General features: G+C 37.7%; 1 protein-coding gene across 2 annotated transcripts in view; it reads left to right on the top strand.

Annotated features, from left to right (window-relative positions):
• LOC124172720 (histone-lysine N-methyltransferase PRDM9-like) overlaps positions 1–11,634 on the top strand; it is a 34,719-nt gene extending 23,085 nt beyond the window's left edge. The window contains exons 9-10 of one of the 2 annotated variants that reach the window (XM_046552188.1): positions 4,837–5,152; positions 9,411–11,634. In XM_046552188.1, the coding sequence (XP_046408144.1) occupies positions 4,837–5,152; positions 9,411–11,095 (2,001 nt within the window). In that variant the 3' untranslated portion in view covers positions 11,096–11,634. The remainder of the gene's footprint in view (positions 1–4,836; positions 5,153–9,410) is intronic. The other variant, XM_046552189.1, reaches the window with a different exon arrangement.
• The last annotated feature ends 11,868 nt before the right edge of the window (positions 11,635–23,502 follow it).

Below are 23,502 nucleotides of genomic sequence, written 5' to 3' on the forward strand. Positions count from 1 at the left end.
AGTAACTCTTATTGCTTAGCCAGGAAGTAATTGTGAACTGTCAGTCACAGTTTAGGCAGAGAGATCTTTGAATGAAATTCTCACACTGTAAATCAGCAGCACAGCAAAAGATTTATGACCTCATCGGGACGTAAATATAGTCTAGGCATAAATGCACTATCAGACTGACGATAACGATGGGGTGACATACATTTCTACTAATTCAGCATTTACTTCATTTCATAAGTAAACAAACAATTTGTCACCTTAAGGGATGACAACTATCATCACATGTTGTAACATAAACATATAATAAAATAAAACTTTAAGAGTGTCAATTTTTCCTTAAGATGTTATATGCATATTTATGTATAAGTTTTAGAGATGTGCGAATAGTATCTGCTAATACTCGAATAGTAGAAAGTATTCGATATTCGAGGTCTCGAATAGTTATGCGAAAAGTACCGCCTCGAATACCTCGAATACTTTGAATTTCGCGTCGTACACTGTCACACGCACGTCGTTTGTAGTTGACTCGGAAAAATGTAGAGAACTCTAGTCTTTTAGTGCATGCAGCGCCATTTTAGGCAAGTTGACGAACTACATCAAATTCGCGGTTAGAGCGGTGAAAAGAGTTAGACGTGGGGAACCTAAATTGATCCGGGTGAAAAAATCCGAAAGACCCCGGTTTCCCCCAACAGGAAAACCTCAGTGTCGTGGGATAGTAACTACGTAGCACAATTCCCAAAATCCGCTTCCCCATCCATCCATCAGCCCTCGGCCCCTCCTCCGACGCCTTCCTCCTCTTCGAAATCAAACAAAAGGCCCCAGCTCGCGCAGGTTTCCTATAAATGAGACTAAGTGTTTACCATGTGTCATTTATGGCTAATAAGGACAGGCACTTAGTTTGAATCTTTTCCAGGAGATGAAACTACCATAGGGAGAAACTCAGTGCCGTGGGATTGGTGGGACATTGGTGCATTTCCCACGATCTGCTATCCCCCTCCATTCAGCACTCGCCTCACCCACCCTGACGCTTTCCTCTTCTCCGAAATCAAACGAAAGGTACTCGCTCGTGCAGGGATCTTATTACGAAGACCTTAGCTTCGAAAAAAATATCAAGTTACACGAGAACAATAAAGACGTGTCTCGCGCCCCCCTTTTCTAACCCACTGACCTTTTTATGCCTACCTGCTTCGAAGTTCCCCATTTCTGGAGGTCAACTGATGCATGAGTACCGTGGGATAGTTACATTGGCGCATTTCCCAAGATCCGCTCTCCCCTCCATTCAGCACTTGCCTGAGGCTTTCCTCTTCTCCGAAATAAAAAAAAAGGTCCCAGCTTGCGCAGGGATCATACTACGAAGACCTTAGCTTCGAAAAAAATATCAAGTAACACGAGAACAAAAGAAATATGTTTCTCTCACCCACTGACCTTTTTCAGCCTACCTGCTTCTAAGTTTCCAGTTTCTGGAGCTCAACTGTTGCATGAATCACCTATTAGCCCAAATGGTGTCTAACAATGACTTTCGGCAATTGACATTACACCTTTGTTGGATTGAAATATTAGTAATGTGCGTGTAATTTAAAAAAGAACAAGGCAAAACGCGATGCATTTCTGACTTTATTTAAGCATTTTACGCGAGGAAATAAATGTCAAAATAGGACGGAGACTTGGCATTCTGGTGAGACTCGATATGAGCAGCAGAGCTTCTGGGAAGTTGATGCGGTATTTTTTTTTTTAAACATATATCAAGTTACAATCTATGAGTGGTGCTATAAATCTTTATTGTTACAGTCACAGACAAAGGGATATTTTCTCAGGATATTTGGTTTCTCCCTGATAGCAATTCCAATTCATTTTTTTATCTCGTGAGAACTCCCAAAGATGGACTGAAAATAATTGAAGAAAATCCGGTGGAGAAGAGCTTGTATTTTGCAAAATGCCTCAGATTGTCAGCTAGCACTTGGCAGCAGTAGTGGGGGTAAAGCGATGTTAGTTGAATTAATTATATGCCCAATTGTTTCCATAAAATTAAAATATTCCATTAATCAGCTAAATTCCTGTTCGAATCCTTTATAGGAAATCAAAATGACTCCCCAAAATCTTGTGTTGCCTGCTGCATAGGCAACCGAGTCAAACATTCCAGCATTCATCGTTTAGTATTCGAGGCATTCGAATATTCGAGCAATGATTTAATATTCGAATTTTATATTCGAGTTCGAGAAATCTGCTGTTCGACCCATCTCTAATAATTTTTTTAAAAAGTCATGATATTTTGTGTAAATATTTCAGTAACAGTGAAATACCAATAAATTTTGAGTATATGAAGTTATTTTCAAATGAAATGTTATTCGCGGAACTCCCAAAATTTGAGGGTCACTGCTTATAAGTAATGAATTGAAAAAAAATTGATGCACCCACATTCTTTACCTGTATTATATTAAATGATTGTTTGCAAATGATGTATCCACTATCGCCCTAAATCCTTGAGAATTCAATTGAACCCAATGCATTTTGTCATTGATGTTTATTTTGTTATTTACATGCATTTTATATTATACTAGCTGACCCAGTGAGCGTCGTACTGCCTAATTATCAATGAACAGTTTAGTTACACTATTTATAAATAAAGAGAGGCTGTACTGATTTGAATAATTTTGAATTATTGTATGATTTAAGAAAAAAATTCAGTGAAACTACAAAAATGTCTCTGTGGATCTTTCACTCGATTAATTATTATGGTCAAACATCATTTAAATGGATTTTATTGTCCAATATCGTGGTTCCACGAAGTGAAGCAAGAAACTTTGGTCTGCCTTTCTTACACCTATCCCCCATTACCCCTTCTAAATGGGGCTCATTACCTTAGAAGAGTACAAAGTAGGTAATCTACAGTTTAATCACTAGTAAAATATTCACTTATTATGGCAAATGACAATTATAATACATTAATTCATTCCAATTATTTCTATGTACTACTTTATTCTTCGGATTTTAATTTATGGCAGGAGTTGATGTGTCTAAATATGTTCTTACAATCGTTCCTTATGTGTACTACTTGCCCCTTTTAATATTTTTTGTTGCCTTCTGAATGAAAAAATCAGATGGATAGGTGGTGGCTTTGTCTTTGTTTGTTACACAGTCTGTGGCATTACGTCGCTAAATCTGGTCGATTGTTCACGTAAGTCCAGACATAGGGAAAACTCCAACCATCGGTCACAAGCTGGATCAGGGAAAGACTCCACAAACAAGAAATCAGCTCACAAGAAAAAAATTGCCAAAAAATTTACGAGTATTTTCGTTCAAAATCTATTCCAAGTAGAGTATTCAAAATCAGAAGTATTACAGAAAACAATGATAGTAATTAATGATCCCATAGGAAACATTACCAACTAAATACCAGCAGTATAATTTTTCTAAATTGGCCATGTCCCACTAGCCATGCGTCCACGACCAGGGCCCGAGCAGAAGAGAGGCTTGGGTATTGCACGACGAGACAGGATTGAGGGGAGGGGTTTTTCCAAGGAGCGGAGGGGTAGTCAAAGCGATATTCATCCGCTGCGTCACTGCCCCTGTTGACAGGCTGCTCCGCATAACATCATCCCTGGGTTGGAGTGAACAGCATAGTACCAGCCAGAATTTTCCCCTCAAACTTCTGGGTTGGAGACATCAGTCGAATCAGAGGGATATTCATTGGAAGGAGGGGAGAGACATAGTGGGGAGAGGTGTTGGAGGGAGAGAGAGTTGTGATTGGACTATGGTAATACTTCTCACTCCAAACTGCATACAGAGACTCATCACCCATTTTCCCTTGCTTGCCAAGGAGTAAGTATTCCTCCGCAGTAGTCCTATATAAGTCTTGCATTTCAGGTAGGCTGGGTTCGGGGCTGGGTTTCTGGGTGCTGGGTTTTCTGGAGGCAGGATTTTCTGGAGGCAAGGCCTTTGCGCGAAAATCCTTTTCGCGAAAAACCTTAGCGCGAAAAGTCCTTAGCGGGAGAAGTTCTGCGGATAAGTTTGGAGGAAGTTCGGAGGAATTCCTGGGGGGGGGGGGGTTACCAGAAATTTTGGGGGGGAACACTAAAATAATGCCACAAGTCAATAGATTTGAATTAATGCAGAGTACAAACTATTCGATCCTCATTAACCAAGTTTCAGTCATCCACATCTTCGTTTGTAGCCGCCAAAATTGCTCGCTCAATCAACTATTTGTGTTTTTGGTGGTTATCAATCATGTTTGTGAACACTTTGCTGATAAGCTCATCTTTTGATGATACCAAATTACAAAATTTCTGTGGAAATGAAATCAATCCGCTCGATTCGTTGACAGGCTCACAGCCATTATGTACTGTTAGTCAACTATTGTTTGGAGATAAGTTAACACACGGTAGGGACGTGTTTGTTGGCATCTCAATTCGAGTCGGCTTAGCTTGAAGTAAATGATTTTAATAATACTTTAATATTTTTAAGATGTTTTTTAACTATTAAAATGTTTTAAATATTGTTAAGAAGCTCAGTCATTAAATTGGTTAAAACAAAACAAATCATCCAGTTTTGGTACAATTGATGGTTACCAACTCTTTGCACAAGAACCTTAAGATCAAGATCTATTTTTTTCTATTTTTTAAATGTTTATTCTGTTATCCAGGGCTGAGACAGATCCTGAAAACCAAATATCATTAAAATCGGTACGGCCGTTCTCGAGTTATAAGTGGTGTAACTAACACGATTTTCGACTATCTTTCATATATACATTTATTATATTTAAATAAATTATTTTTTATATTTTTCATGCATTGTTGGATGAATGTAATCTCTGTAAGATCATTGCATAAATCCCATAAATTATTCCTACAGATCAAGAGAGAAAAGAAAGTTATTCACTATATCGATGCATACAATCCATCAAGATCAAACTGGATGAGATATGTGAACTGTGCGCGGAATGAGGAAGAACAGAACCTCGTGGCATTTCAGTACAAGGGTGAAATTTACTACCGCACAACTCAAGAGATAATGCCAGGTGTAGAATTGCTGGTGTGGTACGGAGATGACTATGGAAAAGAGCTTGGAATTGATGTACCAGGATTCCACAAAACTAATGAGAGGAGTCAGAAGATAGAGTCTGTCTCTGAGAAATATTCAAATCTTCAGCATAGTGGATGTGACAATGGTAATGTGATTCATTTGCTTTTAAATTCATTTCTTTGCACTTAAAGGTGGTTACAAAATTTACGTAAAGCCATGGACTGGACACAGATAGTGCTAAGGCGCGGTCATCTGCATAAAAATTGTAACTATGTGCGGATCTCTCAATGTCAACACTTTCAATGCGGATGACATATATATATATGTGCCATGAAGGCTTTTCCACTCAGGCGGAAGACATAAATGTGTGTCTTCGGGAGTTAAACGAAATGATAATGGGACCATATTAAAAATCTAGCATATTTTTAAGGGTCTGGGGGGGGCACGTGCCCCCGTGCCCCCCCGCTGGATCCGCCTATGTATGTATCTGTTTCCTTACTTATGTATTTGTAAACGAAATTGCGGAAATGAATAGATAAACTCAGAGGAATTTCAAGCATCACGGCATTTAACCATTATTTATTCCCTTGAATTAGTGTTTTTATCACATTTTTTAAATTATTTATATCTTATGTGCAACCACGAAAATTATGATCAGACCTAGTTTTTGTCAATAACGTGTATGCCCATCTCAATACTCACTATTTTATTCCAAAATGTTTCCAGTGTGGTCCAGTTCATATTTTATACTTTAACAATAATATTTTACATAATTATTGCAAATTACCTTTTTTTTGTGTGCACATTTTGGGTTTTTTTCCTAATTTCACGACATATTTTCACTTTCGTTGCTCCACATCAATTACTTGTCCTCTGTTCATTGTGGTGTTTTCATTGTGTAGGTCATTAATACGTTCTATTGTTAGGTACAGATAGGGTCTTACTTTTCATAAAAACTAACATTTTTATCACTTATGCAACACTCCATTACACAAATTGTAATATTTTGCTGGATAATTATTAAGGCTCAAGGTTGGAGACCCTCCCTACCGAGGGATTATTTCAACTTGCAATTGAAATTTTCTTTGAAATAATCCTCTCATAGACGGAGAAAAATGCAGAAAGCATTTTCCTCCGAAATCCTTCACAAAGGCCTTAACTAAGGGCATAAGGGGGTTGGAAGCCGTTGGGCAAGGAAGAACTGGAAACTTGGTGGGGCCTTCTTCTCCACATGGGCGCAATTAGAGTTAAAGCAATTTCTAGCGATTGGAGGAGGCCAGAGTTAGTACGAGTGCCGATATTCGGGGAGAAAATGAGCCGTGATAGGTTTTTAGGAATGATGCAGGCTCTCCATTTCTCCACAAACCCTTGAGAAAATGAACCATAACCTAGCGAAAGGCTGTATAAAATTAGACCCCTGCTCCACTGTTTCCAGCAGTCCATGAAAGACATTGTTTCTCTGGGTAGGGAATTGTGCATTGAGAAGTCAATAGTGCTTTAGAGGGGTTGGCTGATATTTAGCCGATAGACCCTCTGGCCTTGTGTTGAGACTCTTAGTGTATGCTGGGGATAGTGATATTGAAGTCAGCGGTCGGAGCCACACAGAAAATGTTGTCCATAAATCGATGCATGACCTCAAGGAAATGGGACACAGTTTACATATGGACAATTTTCATAATAGCGTGAAGCTGACCCAAGACCTACTTGAAGAACGAACATTTTGATCTGGCACTCTGCGGGCAGGTAGAAAAAATAACCCGCTTGATGTCAGCAGCGCAAAATTGAAGAAAGGGGAGGTCATTGTCTGCTACACCAATGATGTGATTTGTGTTTTCAAGTGTAAAGACAGTGGGGATGTCACAATGTTCTCCTCTGAATTTGGATGCAAATTTGTGGATGTGCCTAGCACACGAGGGTCCAAGCGAAATCCTGAAGCTATTGCCAAATACAACATGAACATGAGAAGAGTTGATCATTGTGACCAACTCTTGTCTTGTTACCCTTGCGAGCAAATGTTCTTTAGGGGGTATAAGAAGCTTGCAATTTATCTAATTCAAATGAAGGTAGTAAATAGTTTTATTTTGTATATCAAATTTAGTGGGGCTAAGAAAAGCCTACGTGATTTTAGGTTAGAATAAATTGAATCCCTACTCAAAATAGGGTCACGGCCGGTCCTTCCTAAGCCCATAGCTACCTCCCAATTCCCTGCCGGAGAGAAACACAAGAAGCGGAAAAGTTGCAGAGAGTGCCTTAGTGAAGGCATCCATAAGGCAACGACTACAATTTGCCCAGAATGCGAAGGTCAACAAGGGCTCTGTCGAAGGCCTTGCTTCGCCAAATATATAATAAAAATTTGTAAGAATGTTTATAGAAATTTTTCAATAGCTCTAAGGCAACAGATTTGCTTTGATTAAAAAAAAAATGTTTATTCTATGAATTTATATATTTTCTTGCTGCTCATTGTGTGTTCTACTTCTGTGACTAGCAAGTATTAAATCTACGGACTTTAACACAAAAAATTACTCGAAAAGACTAATAACAAGATATTTTAGTCATTAATGTAAGCCACCAATGGTTGAAGGAGTATTATAAACGGAAATATGAATGGTTTACTACTTCATTTGAGTAAAATTACATGTGTGTAATGCAGGTTGCGTGAATTGTCAATTACTGGTGACAGGTGGCATTCATATACATATGTCATTGAAGTTTTTTACAAATTTCGTAAAATGGAAACGAAAAATTACGCAAATTCTGTTGTATAACTTGTAACAACACCCTTATGAAGGGAAATCGCCCGTCCATCACTGGAGGTTATGGCGAAAATATCATCCGCATTGAATGTGTTAAGTCAGACATTTTTTTAAGTTCTCACTTTCAGTCACAAACCAGACAAATTATATTCCATCTGACATATTTTTATCATTTTCTCGGTATCATTCTTTTCTTGTCACAAAAGTTTTTGCTGACGTTTTAAAATTTTAGTTATTTTTTTTGGGGAATAGTGGTAAATACATGTTTGGAGTTTAATAATAATTTATTGTAGATTTTACCTTAAAACTTACTGTCACCTATGTGCTACCTACTTGTATTCAGTTTTTCATTTATTTTCTATTTGGAAATATGTGATCAATGTATTCACTGATTGCTAGATAATGGAATGTTTTGTTGAGTATAATTAGCATTCAATGAATTGTGAGCTTAGCAAAATAAATGTCAGAGAATATTGATTGACCATCTGCTAGGATGTAAATAAGATCTTAGATAATGATTTTCATGTTATGCATGGTTTATTCTCCTTAAATTGACTTATCATGGGAAAGTTCTTACTTAAATATGTTATCAAATTTCAAATATGTATTATGAATTCTTTTTTATGTGTTTGACTTTCCATCATTTTTATCTTATGCCCATTATTCATCTATCAGTTACCCTTCTTTTCATTATTGTAATCACTTGTTATGCAATTATGGTGATTTGAATACTCCCCACTTTGTTTCCATATACATACATAGTGTAGCAGCTGAAATTCAGGTTACAAAATGCAGTGCCTGCCTAAATTCAATCTTATTCCAGTGAAACGTGTCACGACTGCAGTTGGTGACAAGGGTTGAGTTCATGTAGCAACTTGCATGATTTTTTCCAATGTATGTGCCATGAAATTTCAAAAAAATTATTCAAGAGTTGAGCCTGGCAGTTGGTTAGGGCTTTAGAGGTTGGATATCACTCCATATTAAGTCATGTTTTTTAAGAATTTCACAGATTTAGGTATGGGGGACCACATCCTTTCCATGGGCAAACCCGATCAGCGAGGATTTTACTTAAGGGTGTCTGGAGACTTAAGCAGGGTACTGAGTCAAGAACTATATAACCCCTGATTATAAACCAAGAATCTAACCCTCTAGTCTACTATGCTCATAACTTTGAAATGCACTCCATAAAAAATCTAAAATTCCAATTTGCAGCATTGCACAACTTTTATATTACGAAAAATAGAAATAAACTGAAAACTTTCTGACCTATGGTTTCAAGATGCATTAATTGAGTTACCATATACTAATTATTAAGAAAAAGGAGAAGCTGGCATTAAGTTAACCATTTCGACCATTGGTAAAATCTACAAATCCTGTCTGGAATATAGTTTTCCTCTGGGTGGGGTGATGGGGTAAATGGGGTGATTTTGAATAACTAGTATTAATGTAATTATATCATTTTTCCTCACTCTTAAATGTATTATTACATTTTATTACAGCATTTTACTCACCATGATGAGAATATTTTATATTTGGCACTCATATGAAGGGCCACCAGAAACTAGTAATCCTATATCCAAAATTAAAAACATTAGGATGAATGTAAAAGTGCTCGCACATTGTAACAAGTACGTAATAATTCTTTTCTAGGCCTCCCAAATCACAGCTGTATGCGAGTGCAGGAAAGATCCACTTCACACGTGGGGAAGAGAAGAAAAGCAAGGATTGATCAAAGTGATGGCTCAACGTCTCCTATGGCACCTGGAAGTAGCATCGACTCTGTGGCTGTAACAATACATCAAAAGAAAGAAAGCAAATTATGTCAAGGAAACTTGGAAACGTATGGTGATTTTAATGGTGAAGAGGAAATGTCTTGCTCCATACTCACAAATGCAAATGGTAATGCGGAATCCAATCACACATTTAAAAGTGGTGGAACTTTACCCATGAACAAGAATTATGAAGGCGGGGATAATATTGGAGCACCAACTGTCACAGCAAGGCTCAGGGATTATAGAATTAATGTTAAAGGTATTAATGACTCTGAGGGTGTCAAAAAAGGAAAACAAGAAATTTGTAATGGTGCATTAAGAAATACCAATAATGGATGTGGATCAAGCAAAGAGGTTTTTCATTGCTATGAGTGTGGAGAATTATTCGACCAAAAAAATGACCTCATGGAACATTTAAAGATTCATTTTGGTGACTACTCGTTAGACTTTGAAGCAGAAGACCATGAAGAAAGAGTTGAGGATCAGGAAATACCCTGTACGCAGAATGGAAGCAAAAGTAATTCTCGTGAGAAAATACCTAAAATATCATTTTCAAACTCCTCTCATGGATTAGATGAAACTAATGGCGACAACGTACCACATGATTCTCATGCTCAATCAGCAGAAAAGAGAATATTTAATGAAAGTACCGCCATCAACAGATTGGTTGCAACTAAATGTGATGAAAACAGCAAAATAAATCAAGAAACTAAGAATACCTTTGGTGGAGATTTGGGAGCATTATGCAGAAACTCGGTAGTCTGCAAGATATGTTTGAAGGAATTTTCCAATGATCATAATCTGAAGTCGCATGTTTTTGAGGTACACCTTCGTAAAAGAGGTACGCCTTTTTGTGATAGGATAACAGGAAATGTCAGCTGCAAATCCAACCATATGGTAAAAGAATCGAAGACAATGGAGAAACATGATTCTAAAAGAGGGAAATGCTATAGGCAAGGAGGCGATGGAGGAATCCTAGCAGGCTCTTCAGAACTAGCGGATAAGGATCCTGTGAGACACGGAGGGAGAAAAAATAGTATAGGAGTGAAATCCCACAAATGCAGTGTCTGCTTAAAATGTTTTACTCAGAGTGGTAGCCTTCAAAGGCACATGCGAATACATACGGGAGAGAGGCCCTTCAAATGCAGTGCGTGTTCAAAGTATTTCACTCTGAATTCTAGCCTTCAAAGACACATGCTCACACATACGGGAGAGAGACCATTCAAATGCAGTGCGTGTTCAAAGTCTTTCACTGATAATGGTAACCTTCAAACACACATGCGTATACATACAGGAGAGAGGCCCTATAAATGCAGTGCGTGCTGTAAGGCTTTCAATCGGAATTATAGCCTTCAAAGACACATGCTCACACATTCAGGAGAGAAACCATATAAGTGCAGTGTGTGCTCAAAGTATTTCACTCAAAGTGGTAACCTTAATACTCACATGCGTACTCATAAATCAGAAAATTTGTATAGGTGTCATCATTGCTCTTCTATGTTCAAGGAAAAATCAAAGTTAAAGAATCACATACTAAACTCTCACGTACAATGTGAAGAGTAAATAATAGAAAGGTGTATGAGGAAGAAAATTAACCATCAAAATGAATGCATGGTAAATGAATCAAGGGTAATGTTCTCAAGTGGCAAGTGGCTTTTAATTTGCTGGGCAACCAGTATGAACACAGTCTCAATGAAGCAGACAATGTGTATTCCAGGATTTATTATTTTATTTATTACACAACATCTTTGTTGGGAGACTTGAAGGGTGTTCTTAAAAATCATTCTCATGTGCCATCAACGTAATTGTGTATTTCGTACTGTCCCCTGGTGAAAATAGTGTGATTGCTGACAGTGCTATGGTGTGAATGTTATTTTTAAGGATTACTTGTTTCTTCCTTGAGTTTGTCATTCCAGAGAATATTTCTTGGTTGTTGAGTGACTGGTTTTCAAATGATTTTACTCTTCAAAATGTTTGATTTTTTCAATGTATGAAAGGGCTTTAAAATTTATGCTGTGATTCTAATTTCATTATTAGTCTCATATAATAAAAGGAAAATATTCAGTGTGTTTATATGCGATTTGTTCAATATTTTTCTATTAAAATACCATTAAAATTTTTTAGCAACGTTAGACCTTGTTTTTAAATTTTTCTCTCTCTGAGTATGCTAAAAGTGTCCTATAGAATAATTTTTTCCCGTACCTAATTTGGAAATAATTTAAAACAATGCTTCAACCATTATATTTAATTTGGTTTTATGTTAACAATGAAATGGACAACAATTCTGGTTGGCAATTGGAAACAAGCAAAAAGCCGAGTATTGTAATGCAAATAGTGGCATTCAGTTGTACCTGTTGTCACTCCTGATGTTTTGCCGTAAATTCTTATGAGTTGTGTTCGCAATTTGTGTGTGTTTAGATTTTAGAGGTAATGTAAGTGTCATCCCTCCTGATTTTCTTCATGAATAATTTTCCTCGGCGCATGTGTGTTTGTAATTTTTATGTGCTTAACTGATTTGAAGTATACCAAGTGAATGTTAGACATTTGTTCCTTGGTCATTGGTATTTCTGGTGAGGCCTGTATTCCTGCCAACCAGACTCGTTACTTCTCAGCAAGCATTTATAGCCTTTGCCGGGAAAATGCCCTCATAATTCACCTCTTAAGGAACCACCATGTATTTATATAACTAAGCACAATACTACTCTAAGTAGTTCTAAAAAATAAATACTATGTACACCCATGACTCGCTTATCACAAGAGATGCGTCCCTTGGGGTCTCTAATCTAATTTGATTTATTTGAGACTATTTTAACTTTGGGGAGATAGGGAAGCGTTCCTGGTAGAATTGGTGTTGGGTATCGAATTTCCTATAAACCATGTTTATTGCTAATAATAGCCATGGAAAACCTTATTTATATAAAAATTCATTGTTTTAAAAATCTTTACAGATAGTAGGTAGGCATTTCAAGTCGTTTACTCACATGCGATTTTTTTTCGAGATTTGGGGATTTCGAAATTTAAAATTCCTTTATTTTGTGCGGGTGGGCTAATATCTAGGAAAAAATGTCTATCTCCTGTGGTTCGCAATGCATGGCCGGTAGTTGACAAATTTTTTAGCCAGTCTAAAAACAATTCTTCTGTCACCCAAGCCCTTTTGTTGCTTGTCCAAATGACAGGAAAATGCTACTTTGGAGACCATTTCACTGCTCGTGGAGTTTGTGTATGATAAATCATAACTGTCTTTAATTTGAAGTCCCACGAGGCATTAGCACCAAGCATGGTATGAGGAACGGTTTTTTAATGTCTTGAAACCTGACCTAGGTTTTTCTTCTGTAAAATTGGATGAACGAGATGGCCTTCTCTCATAAAACAATCCTGTCTTATCAACATTAAAAACTAGTGGAGGGGGAAAGAAGCCACTCTCAATCACAGCTTGGAGTTCATGAGAAAATGTTGCGGGGACTGTGCCATCAGCACTTGTAGATTTGCCTGATATCGCACCACTAAAATCTAAAATAACAGCTCGTGTTTAAAATTCTGGAACCAATAGGGGCTTCAGCTAAAAGTCTCGATGCAATCACCGCCCTCATCTTCTTTTACAGGTTCAAATAAAGCAACAGATTTTGCACAAATAAGAGTGCGAGAGAGAGCATCATTTGACCATTTGCAATAGATCTAGGTAATTAGAAGTCTTTCCTTTTTTTCCAGCAATGAAATGCACGTACGTGTTGACGGCTTGGCTGAAGCTGGTTTGGCTGATATCACTGACATTTTAACTTTGTCTTTATCGAGAATAAGTGCGAACTGTTGAAGTCGTGAGCTTAAACTTGAGTGCAATATTGCTTTGATGGCATCCATTTTCAAAGCTATATGGTTTTCCTTGATGACTCCATTATCTTTCGATCCGCATTCCTATTTTCTGCCGTTGTTCACTTGGTTTTTACACCATATGGCTCTATCAAACATCACCTTCTACTGCTGCACAACTGCCGCGGTGCATTTCCTGAGACGCAGAGGGCCTACGACTGCTGGGAGGGAATGAAGCCAATGTGTTTGAGACTTCCTCGGCCCCTTTTACGTGTTGATGCTATTCATATGCAACTCGCCCTCCATTTAATCTCCCGGTGATCACTGCTGACCTTGAAAGCTATAGGTCGATCGATTCGAATCGATTTTGAATCGAAAAATCGATTTTGAAAAATGAAAAAAACAGTTGTCGGACTGATAAAAAATAATGCCTAAAAATTATTTTTTAATGCTATGGTCATTACCAATAGATTTTGCCGAGTTAATTACTCTTAGGATAGAACTTTCGTGCATTTTGAAGCATCTGCCGCAAAATGCCAAATTTGAGTGCGCGTCCTCGTAGGGAATATTCCAACGCCCACGCAGCATCGCGGTTGGAGAATACATTTATATACTAATAGAAATACACTAAATCTGTCAAAGTATTAATGCTAGAACTGTGTTTTAAATTTCTTAACGCTCAGAAAAACATAGGGAATTAATTTTATATACATATTAAAAATAAAAAATCCATGACCATCCTCACCGCAGGAATCCGTCGCAAAGTGCTTATATTACCAATGGATTTCTTAAAGGATATATTTTGTTGGACACTACAATTATGAATTCCTCGTTTTGTTCTGTGGGTAAGCAATTTTTAAACTAAATTTAAGCATTAAAAATAACGGATTTTTAAATTACCATTTAATTACTAACTTTGTCGTTATTAACGCTAGAAACCCGTTTGACATTCCACAATGTTTGAAAAAAACGTTCGTAATTCCTTAATTAGAGTAAATTTATGAAAATAAAGTGCAATATTCTGTTGACAAAAGCGCTGGAAACGTAATAAGTTGACCAGGGGCGGATTCAGGATTTCTTTCTGGGAGGACACAAGCATGGCCGAATCCAGGATTTTGTTCTGGGGGGGCACAAGGATACCTCGTAATGCAAAATGAACACAATGATAATGGGACCATATTAAAAATCTGGCATATTTTTAAGGGTATGGGGGGGGGCACGTGCCTCCTGGATCCGCCTATGAAGTTGACCGTGGATTCGTACTATGATATGGTTATAGAGGGTGTAGTCCATTCAAATAGTACCCGTCCCGTAAGGGACGGGTACTATTTGAGTTGGATCCCAAATTCCCTAACACTATTCTATAAGGAATACTGATCTAATTAACACCTCTTGGTCCGGCACCCTTTAAACTAGACTAGCCATTGGGGCCGGTTACTTTTTGCATTTTTTGCTAAATATGCCTCAATATATGTTCAAATTATTATAACGTCGATAAAAAAGACGTCAATAAGAAAAACTTTCACAAAAACATACAGTAAAGCTACCTGGGGGGTTATTCCACTAATCGTATGGCCGGGCCATAAGTCGAAATCGACCATAACTACGGCCTCGAGACATACGTATGGCTTCGAGCGATTCTACTCTGAGCGAAAGGCCATAAGTCGGGCGGTAGCTATGGCCTAAAGGCCGTAACACTATGGCCCGCCTAGGAGGCGGTCATAACTCGGGCCATTCGAGATAACATTGATCGCCAACGGAGTTATAGAAGAAATTTACGGAGTGTCGTCGATTATATAGCGATTGTTTCAAGAAATACATGAATCTTGTGGGTGAGCACATACGGATTCAACGGGCATTGGCTAGATATTTGAAAAAAAGACGTTGATTTCATAAGGAGGATACGGGATACGTGTAGGTAATCCGTTCGCATACGATGATGATTTTTTCAATCATTCATTTACTATTTCCGTGCGTCAAAAGTTGTTACTTAATTTTGAAGTAGATATAGCGGATGAACTAAAAGTTCGCTTGTAGCTAAAAAGTTAGGAATACTTTTAACGGATGTTCTGCTAAAGTGAACGGAGGAACGGGCCCGTTCCTCTTCCCGGAGCCGGCTTTTATTTGCATTCTGTGCTACATTTGCTAGCAGATTCCTTACTTGTTTCGAGAAGCTGTAGGTAGTTTGAAATATCCGCTATTTAATGTTTTATATTTTAAGATTCTCGAAGCATAACGGTTCATGAGGGAGGATACCTAAGAAACATAGGGCAAGAAATTTTTTTTGGCAGTAAGGCAATCTTCAGTAAGTCGATGCGTAAAGGACAAATGTCGTCCACAAATCAAGGAAAGAATGATAGTCTCATATTGATGTTTTAACTTTATACAGCTACCGAAACATAAGCCTCTGATAATAAAATTAATGGAACTTAAAGTTTCAATTTCATCTTTAGATTTCGTGCATTGGCTGGATTTATAAGGCTTTTGGGGGCAAATGATTGCAGCCATGAGACAATAGTTACACCATTGGAAGGAGAGGAAGGGGGTTAGAACTACAATAGGATGTCATGTTCTAACTCTATCCATTACATGCACAATTCACGAATATTTACTGCACGATGACTGCACGGTACAAATTTCTTCTGCTTCTTCTCGCCCGTGATTTGCGTTCTTCACTTGCTTTAAAGATCTTCAGCGTCTGCCGCTAGATTAGTGTTTAAAGAAAATCCAAATTTATCCTTTAATAAGAGTCCATTTCGGTTAAGGAACATACAATTCATTTTTTATTCACGTTGGAACAAACTTCCTTCTCAAAAAAATGACTAGTGTATAAAAAAGTGAACCAAACTTATAGTACCAATTATAATTCTCATACTCGCCTGCAGAAAGGGCGTTAAGACTTTTGGCCGGGCCATACGATATGGCCCCTCGAGAGTGGAATCGGTTTAGGCCGTAATTTCGGGTCAGACCATAAGAAACTTACGGCCGGCCATACGTATGGCCCCGTTTAGTAGAATAGCCCTGCTGGAGGGCAAGTCGGTAACTTGGGGCGCCTCGTTTGGGAGAGAGAGTTGTCGCCCAAAATTGTCTCCCCACCCAAGTCCGTAACTCGGTAGAGAGAACTGTTTCTCCCGTTCGGATGGGAGAAAACTCTCTCCGATGGGTAGTATGAAAAATTTCTAAGGCGAATCTGATATTGGAGCTTGATTTATCGAAAAATTAACCGTGTGCAATTTAAAAATGTTTTTAATTTTATGTCAAACTCATCCATGCAAATATTTTCTAAATTAAATGCATAATAACCTCATTATGACTTACTAAAGTCGGGACTACTTTTTTGACCGCGCGCAGTGATTCCTCGCTTGCAAGCGGCTGCTAGGCTAAATCCAAGTGCCGGTATATTTTGCTTGTCACCATGTAAATTCTTCATTTCGTATCAATTACAACCTCACCAAAGTTGAAAATTAAGAGTATATTTCTAATGTGAATACAGCTTTTGCTCGCTGCTTGCAGATTTGTGCAAACATCTTTTGTGCCAAAATTGTGTTATTGTCAATGTGACAACTCCCGTAAATCTTCTGCTGATAATCACAGTGCCAGTGGTTGCAATGTACAAAAATATCGGCTAAGAGTTGTAATTATCAGTGCTCCATCGTGATTGAATTGTAAGCAGTGTTATTACCATATCGATTAATGTCTGACAGCAATGTAAACATTGTCAGTGGCGTGTTCACCTCCGTTGTTCATCGTATAGGTACATTGACATTTCACGATCAAGCTATCAAGATCAAAGCTGTGTGTGAAGTTTCTTTTTCTAGTATATTAACGAATAATAGTCAGAAAAGTCACCTGTGCCTCTTTCGTGGGCTAATTTCTGGCTTTAAATCAGTGAATTAATAGTTGTTTTTATCATAACGAGCTTAGTGATTGTAAGTTGTTCGTGATGAATAAAAGAGTGGAAGTGATTTCCAGTTTTTTTATATTTTATTTGCCTATGTCTCACTTTATATTTACGGTGTGTGCTAGTACTTAGCTTGTGGATATTCATTTATTATTGAAGTACATTTATAGCTTCTGTATGTGTTGACAGCGGAACCGATTCGCGATCTCATGTTGTGTGCACACGGTTATGCTGAGCAGTCGTATTCGTGAAACCAATGAAATGGTGAAACTCTATTACATTGTCGTGGAATAAGTTCTTTTAACAATAAGGGCATGTCTTGTGTTTCATTAACTATCTGTTGCTTTTCATAGGTAACTGTTTAGAAGTTATTTTCCATTATTTAAAGTGCTTTTCTTGCGCTCTCTGAATTAGCATTAGCTTTCTAAACCCCGCTACTTACACGAAAAGAATTCAGAGCTACAGATAATTGTTATTTCATAGGATTGCGGTGTTTTTGTCTGCTATTGAGGGTGATGGATTTTCAGCAGGAAGAGAATCGGACCATCGAAGGACGGATAGGACAACCTTCTCCGCTAATGCGGCCGGAAATCTTCCTCCCTCGCCTCAAACGGTTTATTAATATCCCGCAACAATTTCTCACTGGTGTTAATTGCCCCACTTCTCTTAAATGCACCTCATATACGAGCAATAATATTCTATGGTTTGAAAGAAAACGCGCCATATTGAGAAAATACAACAAAACACTGTCGAGATACGCACTTTCTCCATGGGAGAAAGAGATACGTCGGGCTCTTGAGGGGGACGTAACTGAAGCGCCCGTCTGGGGCGCCAAAGGCGCTTGAGGGGGCTTACGGACTTGGGTCGAGAGACTAGTACTCTCCCAGGCGACAAATAGTCTCCTTTCTCCGGCGGGGCGCCCTAGAGACTTGGGGCGGGCGACAACTCTCGCGCAGGCGCTTCACGAATCTCCTTTCTCCCATTTTCGTGAGAGAACAGAGTTACAGACTTGCCCTCCTGAAGACGCACAAACCAGAACTAGGTCGAAATAGTTCCAAATAAATCCGTAGAGGTCAGCAGGAGACTACACTGCATGCAAGGGAGTTTTATGCCTTGTTTCCACTACGAAGGGTCTACAGCGGTTAGGGGATGATGGGTAACCTGACCAGCGTTCCAACGGGAAGTTCCCTGCCGGGAACAGAAGTTTGGGGGAGGTAAATAGTTGAGTTACGAAAAAGCTTTTGATGAAAACGGAGGTTCAAGTAGCTATAGATTGTTGCCTTTGATCAACATTTATTTAATGCTCTGGCGAAATTTGATCCACCTCCGGAACAAATGGAAGAAGAAATGCGACGGAGGAGGAACCTGAGGGCCTATATTATAAATAGGTTACGAAGAAAACCCCGGCATGACATAAGAAGAAGTTGACGGTTTGTTAGCAGTCAGGGGATTTGGGATAGAGATGTTCCCAAATGACCCGATGCTTTTCAAAAAATATATCGTATCCAGCGGGATACATTTCAAATGCTGTGCGATGGAATAGGGACTAGCATCGTTAAAATAAGTACGCGCACTCGAGAAGCTATTCTCGTCCCTAAAGGATAGCGATTGCACTGTACTACCTCAAGTTTGGGTAAGATCTTGCAGTGGTGGAGGTATTCTGCGATGTTCAAGTTCAAAAATTGTTTATTTCACGAGCATAGCAGATACATAAAATATGTCAACATAGGCCGCTTTTATACCCGAGCAGCTAAGTCTGCCCACACCTGTTTGTGGCCTTTAAATGTACCCCGAAACGTCCGTTGGATATTTTCCTCTTCATAAATCGAGAGCAAGATCTCCGTCTCGTCGTCTAAAAAATTCTTTCTCTCAGGATTGGCCATCCCCGCTCTTATTTAAAAAAGAACTACTCGCAACGTTTTTCCTGCCTTCAATCCTGCGTGATCTCGTGGTTGTTAGACGAAATACGTTCGTCAATTGCTCACTAGATCAGGAAACTAGCGTTCCCACTACGATTTTTAACCCGCGTTACCTGCTAACCCGCGTCAGCCAACCCGGGTTACAATTCTGACCGGGGTTGGCGCTAACTGCCGTTTCCACAACGATATGTAACCCGGGTCAGCGCTAACCCGCGTAAGAAGGGCGTAGTGGAAAACAAGGCATTAGAGACCGGAGGAAGGGATAACCTTTTTGGCATACCTGACGCCAGCGCCACTGTGACGAATACGGCCAACGTCAAACTACTATTCTAAATACACCCTCAACTGTTTTTACTCAATGGAATCCAGCGGTAAAAGGCGATATAAATGAAGTAAAAGCGATCATATAGGTATACTGTCTATTTATAAATTATTACAGGTAAATAAAGTGCAATTTAATACTAATTATAGCGATAAATTCCAAAAAATGCAAATAGGTGACACAAAAATCGGGCATGTAAACATTTAAATCTGGGCTATTGGAAAGAGGATTGATTACCTTCAGGCATACCTCAGTTTTCATTGTAAACATGAAAATATAAAAATATATCCTTAGAATGCAAAATATACTGAGAACTTTTGTTATTGGAGATAAGATAACCTTCAGGCATACCTCATTTCTCAATATAAACATGAAAATCTATCCCTCGCATGCAAAGTATGCGGAGAACTTATGTTGTACGAGAGAGGATAACTTTTAGGTATACCTCATTTCTCAATGTAAACATGAAAATCTATCCTTAAAATGCACTTAGAATGCAAAATATATGGAACTTTTGGTATTGGAGAAAGGATTAGCTTCAGTTCAATGCGTCAGTCTTTCATGTAAATATGATGACCTATCCAATTTTTGCAAAATTTATTGAAATTTCTTTATATTCATGGTAGAGATAACCTTGTAGGCATACCTCAGACCCTCATGTTAATATGAAAACCTATTTCATACACTTAACCACAAAATGCATAAGTTTTTTAAATTCTCTTTATATTTTAGGTTGGAATAATCATCCTGGCTTTCCTCAGTCCTTCATTTAAACTTAAAAAGAATTACATACCTATGTATTGAATGCAAAAATATTGAAATGTCTTGATTTTGAGAGGTTGGGAAAACCTTCAGGCATATCAGTCTGTCATGTAACTATGAAATAATAATTGTCATTATTATCTATTTTAGAATGAAAATAATTTAGTTTAAAGTGAAATGATTCAGTTAAAACTGTTATTATTGAAGGCTTGGGTGATAACCTACCAGGCATACCTCATTCCTTTATGAAAATGAAAAAGCTTTTTTCAAATTCCTCATTCTAGAATTCAATATATTACTAACACTCTTAATACTGGAGGCAGGGATAACCTTCAGTTATACATGATTACTTCATGTAAAAAAGGATAACCTACTTATAGTCTATATAATCTTAGAATGGAAAATTTAATCACATTATCGTTAATTGAGGCTAAGATGAACCACTAAGCAAAACCACCAGCAAACCACTAAAGTGGTTTGCTACTCCTGAGCCCTTGATAAAAACATTCAAACCTATATGATATCCTAATTCTTATTAATTCAGAGGTAAAATATACACCCTTTATAGGTAGGCGTATGCCAAATTTACTATCTCTTCCTCCATTAATATTATAGGTTCATTATTATTTCTATCATCCGATATTATATTACTATATATCTTTTATGGTTCATTTGTTCCCTCCCTTAGGACAAGTATCCTTCAGAGATTAATGTATAGGTATACACCTTTTATGTGTATGTAGTATGCCTAATAAGTTCTCTTTTGAAAATAACTTTTATGGTGGATAATATCACTCCCTTAGTGCCTACAAGTATGCCATACAGAAATTGATATATGTACACCCATTATGTAGATGCATGCCTAAAAAGTTATCTCATACTACTATAACCTGTAATGGTCAATTTGTTCACTCCCTTAATACAAGTATGCTTCAGAGATTAATATATGCAACCATTATTTGGATGTATACCTAAAAAGTTATTTCCTCCTCCAAAAATATTTTATGTTTGATTTTTCACACCCATAATATTAAGCTTGCTACAGAGATTAATATATGACCTGTTATGTGTATGTATTCCTAGAAAGTTATCTCTCCAAATAATATGTATATGCATTTATGGTTGAATAGTTCATTCCCTTATTTAAAGTGTGCTACAGATATAAATAAGTACACCTATTAGGTACCTAGATGTACATTAGAGTTATATCCTATAAACCATAAAATTTTATGGTTAATATTTTCACACCATAGGCGCAGGAGAAGGATAACAGAGGTGTGAATGGAAGGATTTCAATGACTCCTATATCAAGAGTTTTCAATAAATTTTCATTTTAAGGTTATGTACGTGAAATAGTTTTTCATGTTTACATGAAGGAGTGAGGTATGCCTGGAAAGTTATCCCTAATTCCAATATCAAGAGCAGTCAATTATTTTTGCATTATCAGGAGAAGTATTCATGATTAAATTATTGAATGAGGTATGCCTAAAGATTACAATGTAAGGATATATACCTATATATGGGGATAAATCACTATAACCTGAGGATATATCCCTTCCTCTTAAAGTTTTAAAGTTAATTTTTTGAAACAGAAATTTCATATTTAGGTCATATTATTGATGCTGCAGGAATTAGGAAGGATCCTTGCAAAGTGAAAGCTATAGTTAAGGCCACCAGCCCTACTGATGTATCTGAGGTTAGATCTTTCGTTGGTACCTGCAGTCACTATGGGAAAATCGTTCCTAATACGTCGAAAGTTTTAGGTCCATTGTATAAATTGTTGTGAAAAGGAGTAAAATATGAATGGAATGATGATTGTGAGAAAGCTTTCATTCAAGTTAAAAGAATTATGTCATCAGATGTGATATTAGTGCATTATAATCCTGATTTACCAGTAAAATTGATTTGCGATGCCAGCAGTAAGGGAATTGCTGGGGTGTTGGTGCATATTTTTGAGAATGGTGAGGAAAAACCTATAAGCTTTGTGTCAAGAGTTCTATCGCCTGCTGAAATGAATTATTCTGTAATTCACAAAGAAGCCTTAGCAATTTATTGGTCAATAAAAAAATTTTCTCAATACTTGTTGGGAAGAAAATTCATTTTGGAGACAGATCACATGCCTATGTTAGCAATATTTGGTGAACATAAAGGTATTCCACAAATGGGAGCTAATGGGTTGCAGAGGTGGGCGTTGTTTCTGTCTGGATATGACGATACAATAAAATACGTTAAAGGCAGCAGTAATCTGGCAGATGCATTATCTCGACTACCAGTTGATGAAAATGACATAAAGGATATAGCTATAGCTAATACTCGCTATAGCGAGTATTTATTGGAGCACCGTGGGATCTCGTTATATCTAGGTTTTTGTTTGTGGTTGCTATTGACGGATTGTTATGCCAAGGAGGCTTGTAATCGATTTGTGTGTCATAATTTATATTCATACACAGTCGGAATTAATAATTAATGAGGAGTTGTCTCCATTACAGTAACTCCGATTTCCTGATTTACAACACTATGTAATATTTGGTTTTAAAGAAAGGCTGAGGTATTTCTGTAGGTTATCCTGTCTTCATTTACCAAAGTTCTTAATAAATTTTGCCATCTTTGAAATGATTTTAATGTTTACATTAAATACAGGTATTCCAGAAAGTTATCTATCATCCAATGACTAGAATATTGATATTAGTTGTCTATAATTTCCATGTTTACATTAAAGTCAGAGGTACCCTGATAAAAATAAACTCCTCCATTGTGGGGAGGTCTACCCTCTAATGAGGGTAAGGGAAGGGTCAGATTATCCTTCCTATACCCTTCAGCAAGGGTAGACGGAGCGTATTTTAGAACATTAGCGGGTAGGCATTATCCTTCCTGGAGTGTAGGAGAAAGGTAGAGGAAGGGTTGGGCCAGTCTCAATGAAGGGTAGAGGAAGGATAGGCCTACCCTTCCTCTACCCTTCAGCAAGGGGAGACAGAGCATATTTGAGAACATTGGCGGGTAGGTATTATCCTTCCTGGAGTGTAGAGGGAGGGTAGGACTAATATAAAAACTAAAAATCCATATATTAATATGAAAATTTAAAAAATCGCTAAGCAACTCAATTAAATGAATGGGGATGAGTTGTAACAGTGATTTCTAAAATTATGAGACAGAGAAAAGTTAGCCTTCATGTGGTATTAAAACCCAGGACTCACATATTGGGGGATGCTGAAGTAGCGCCTTAACGACCTCGGCTTTCAAGGTACTTATGTGCTGGAGT

Source organism: Ischnura elegans (assembly GCF_921293095.1).
Source record: "Ischnura elegans chromosome 13 unlocalized genomic scaffold, ioIscEleg1.1 SUPER_13_unloc_2, whole genome shotgun sequence".
Lineage (NCBI taxonomy): Eukaryota > Metazoa > Arthropoda > Insecta > Odonata > Coenagrionidae > Ischnura > Ischnura elegans.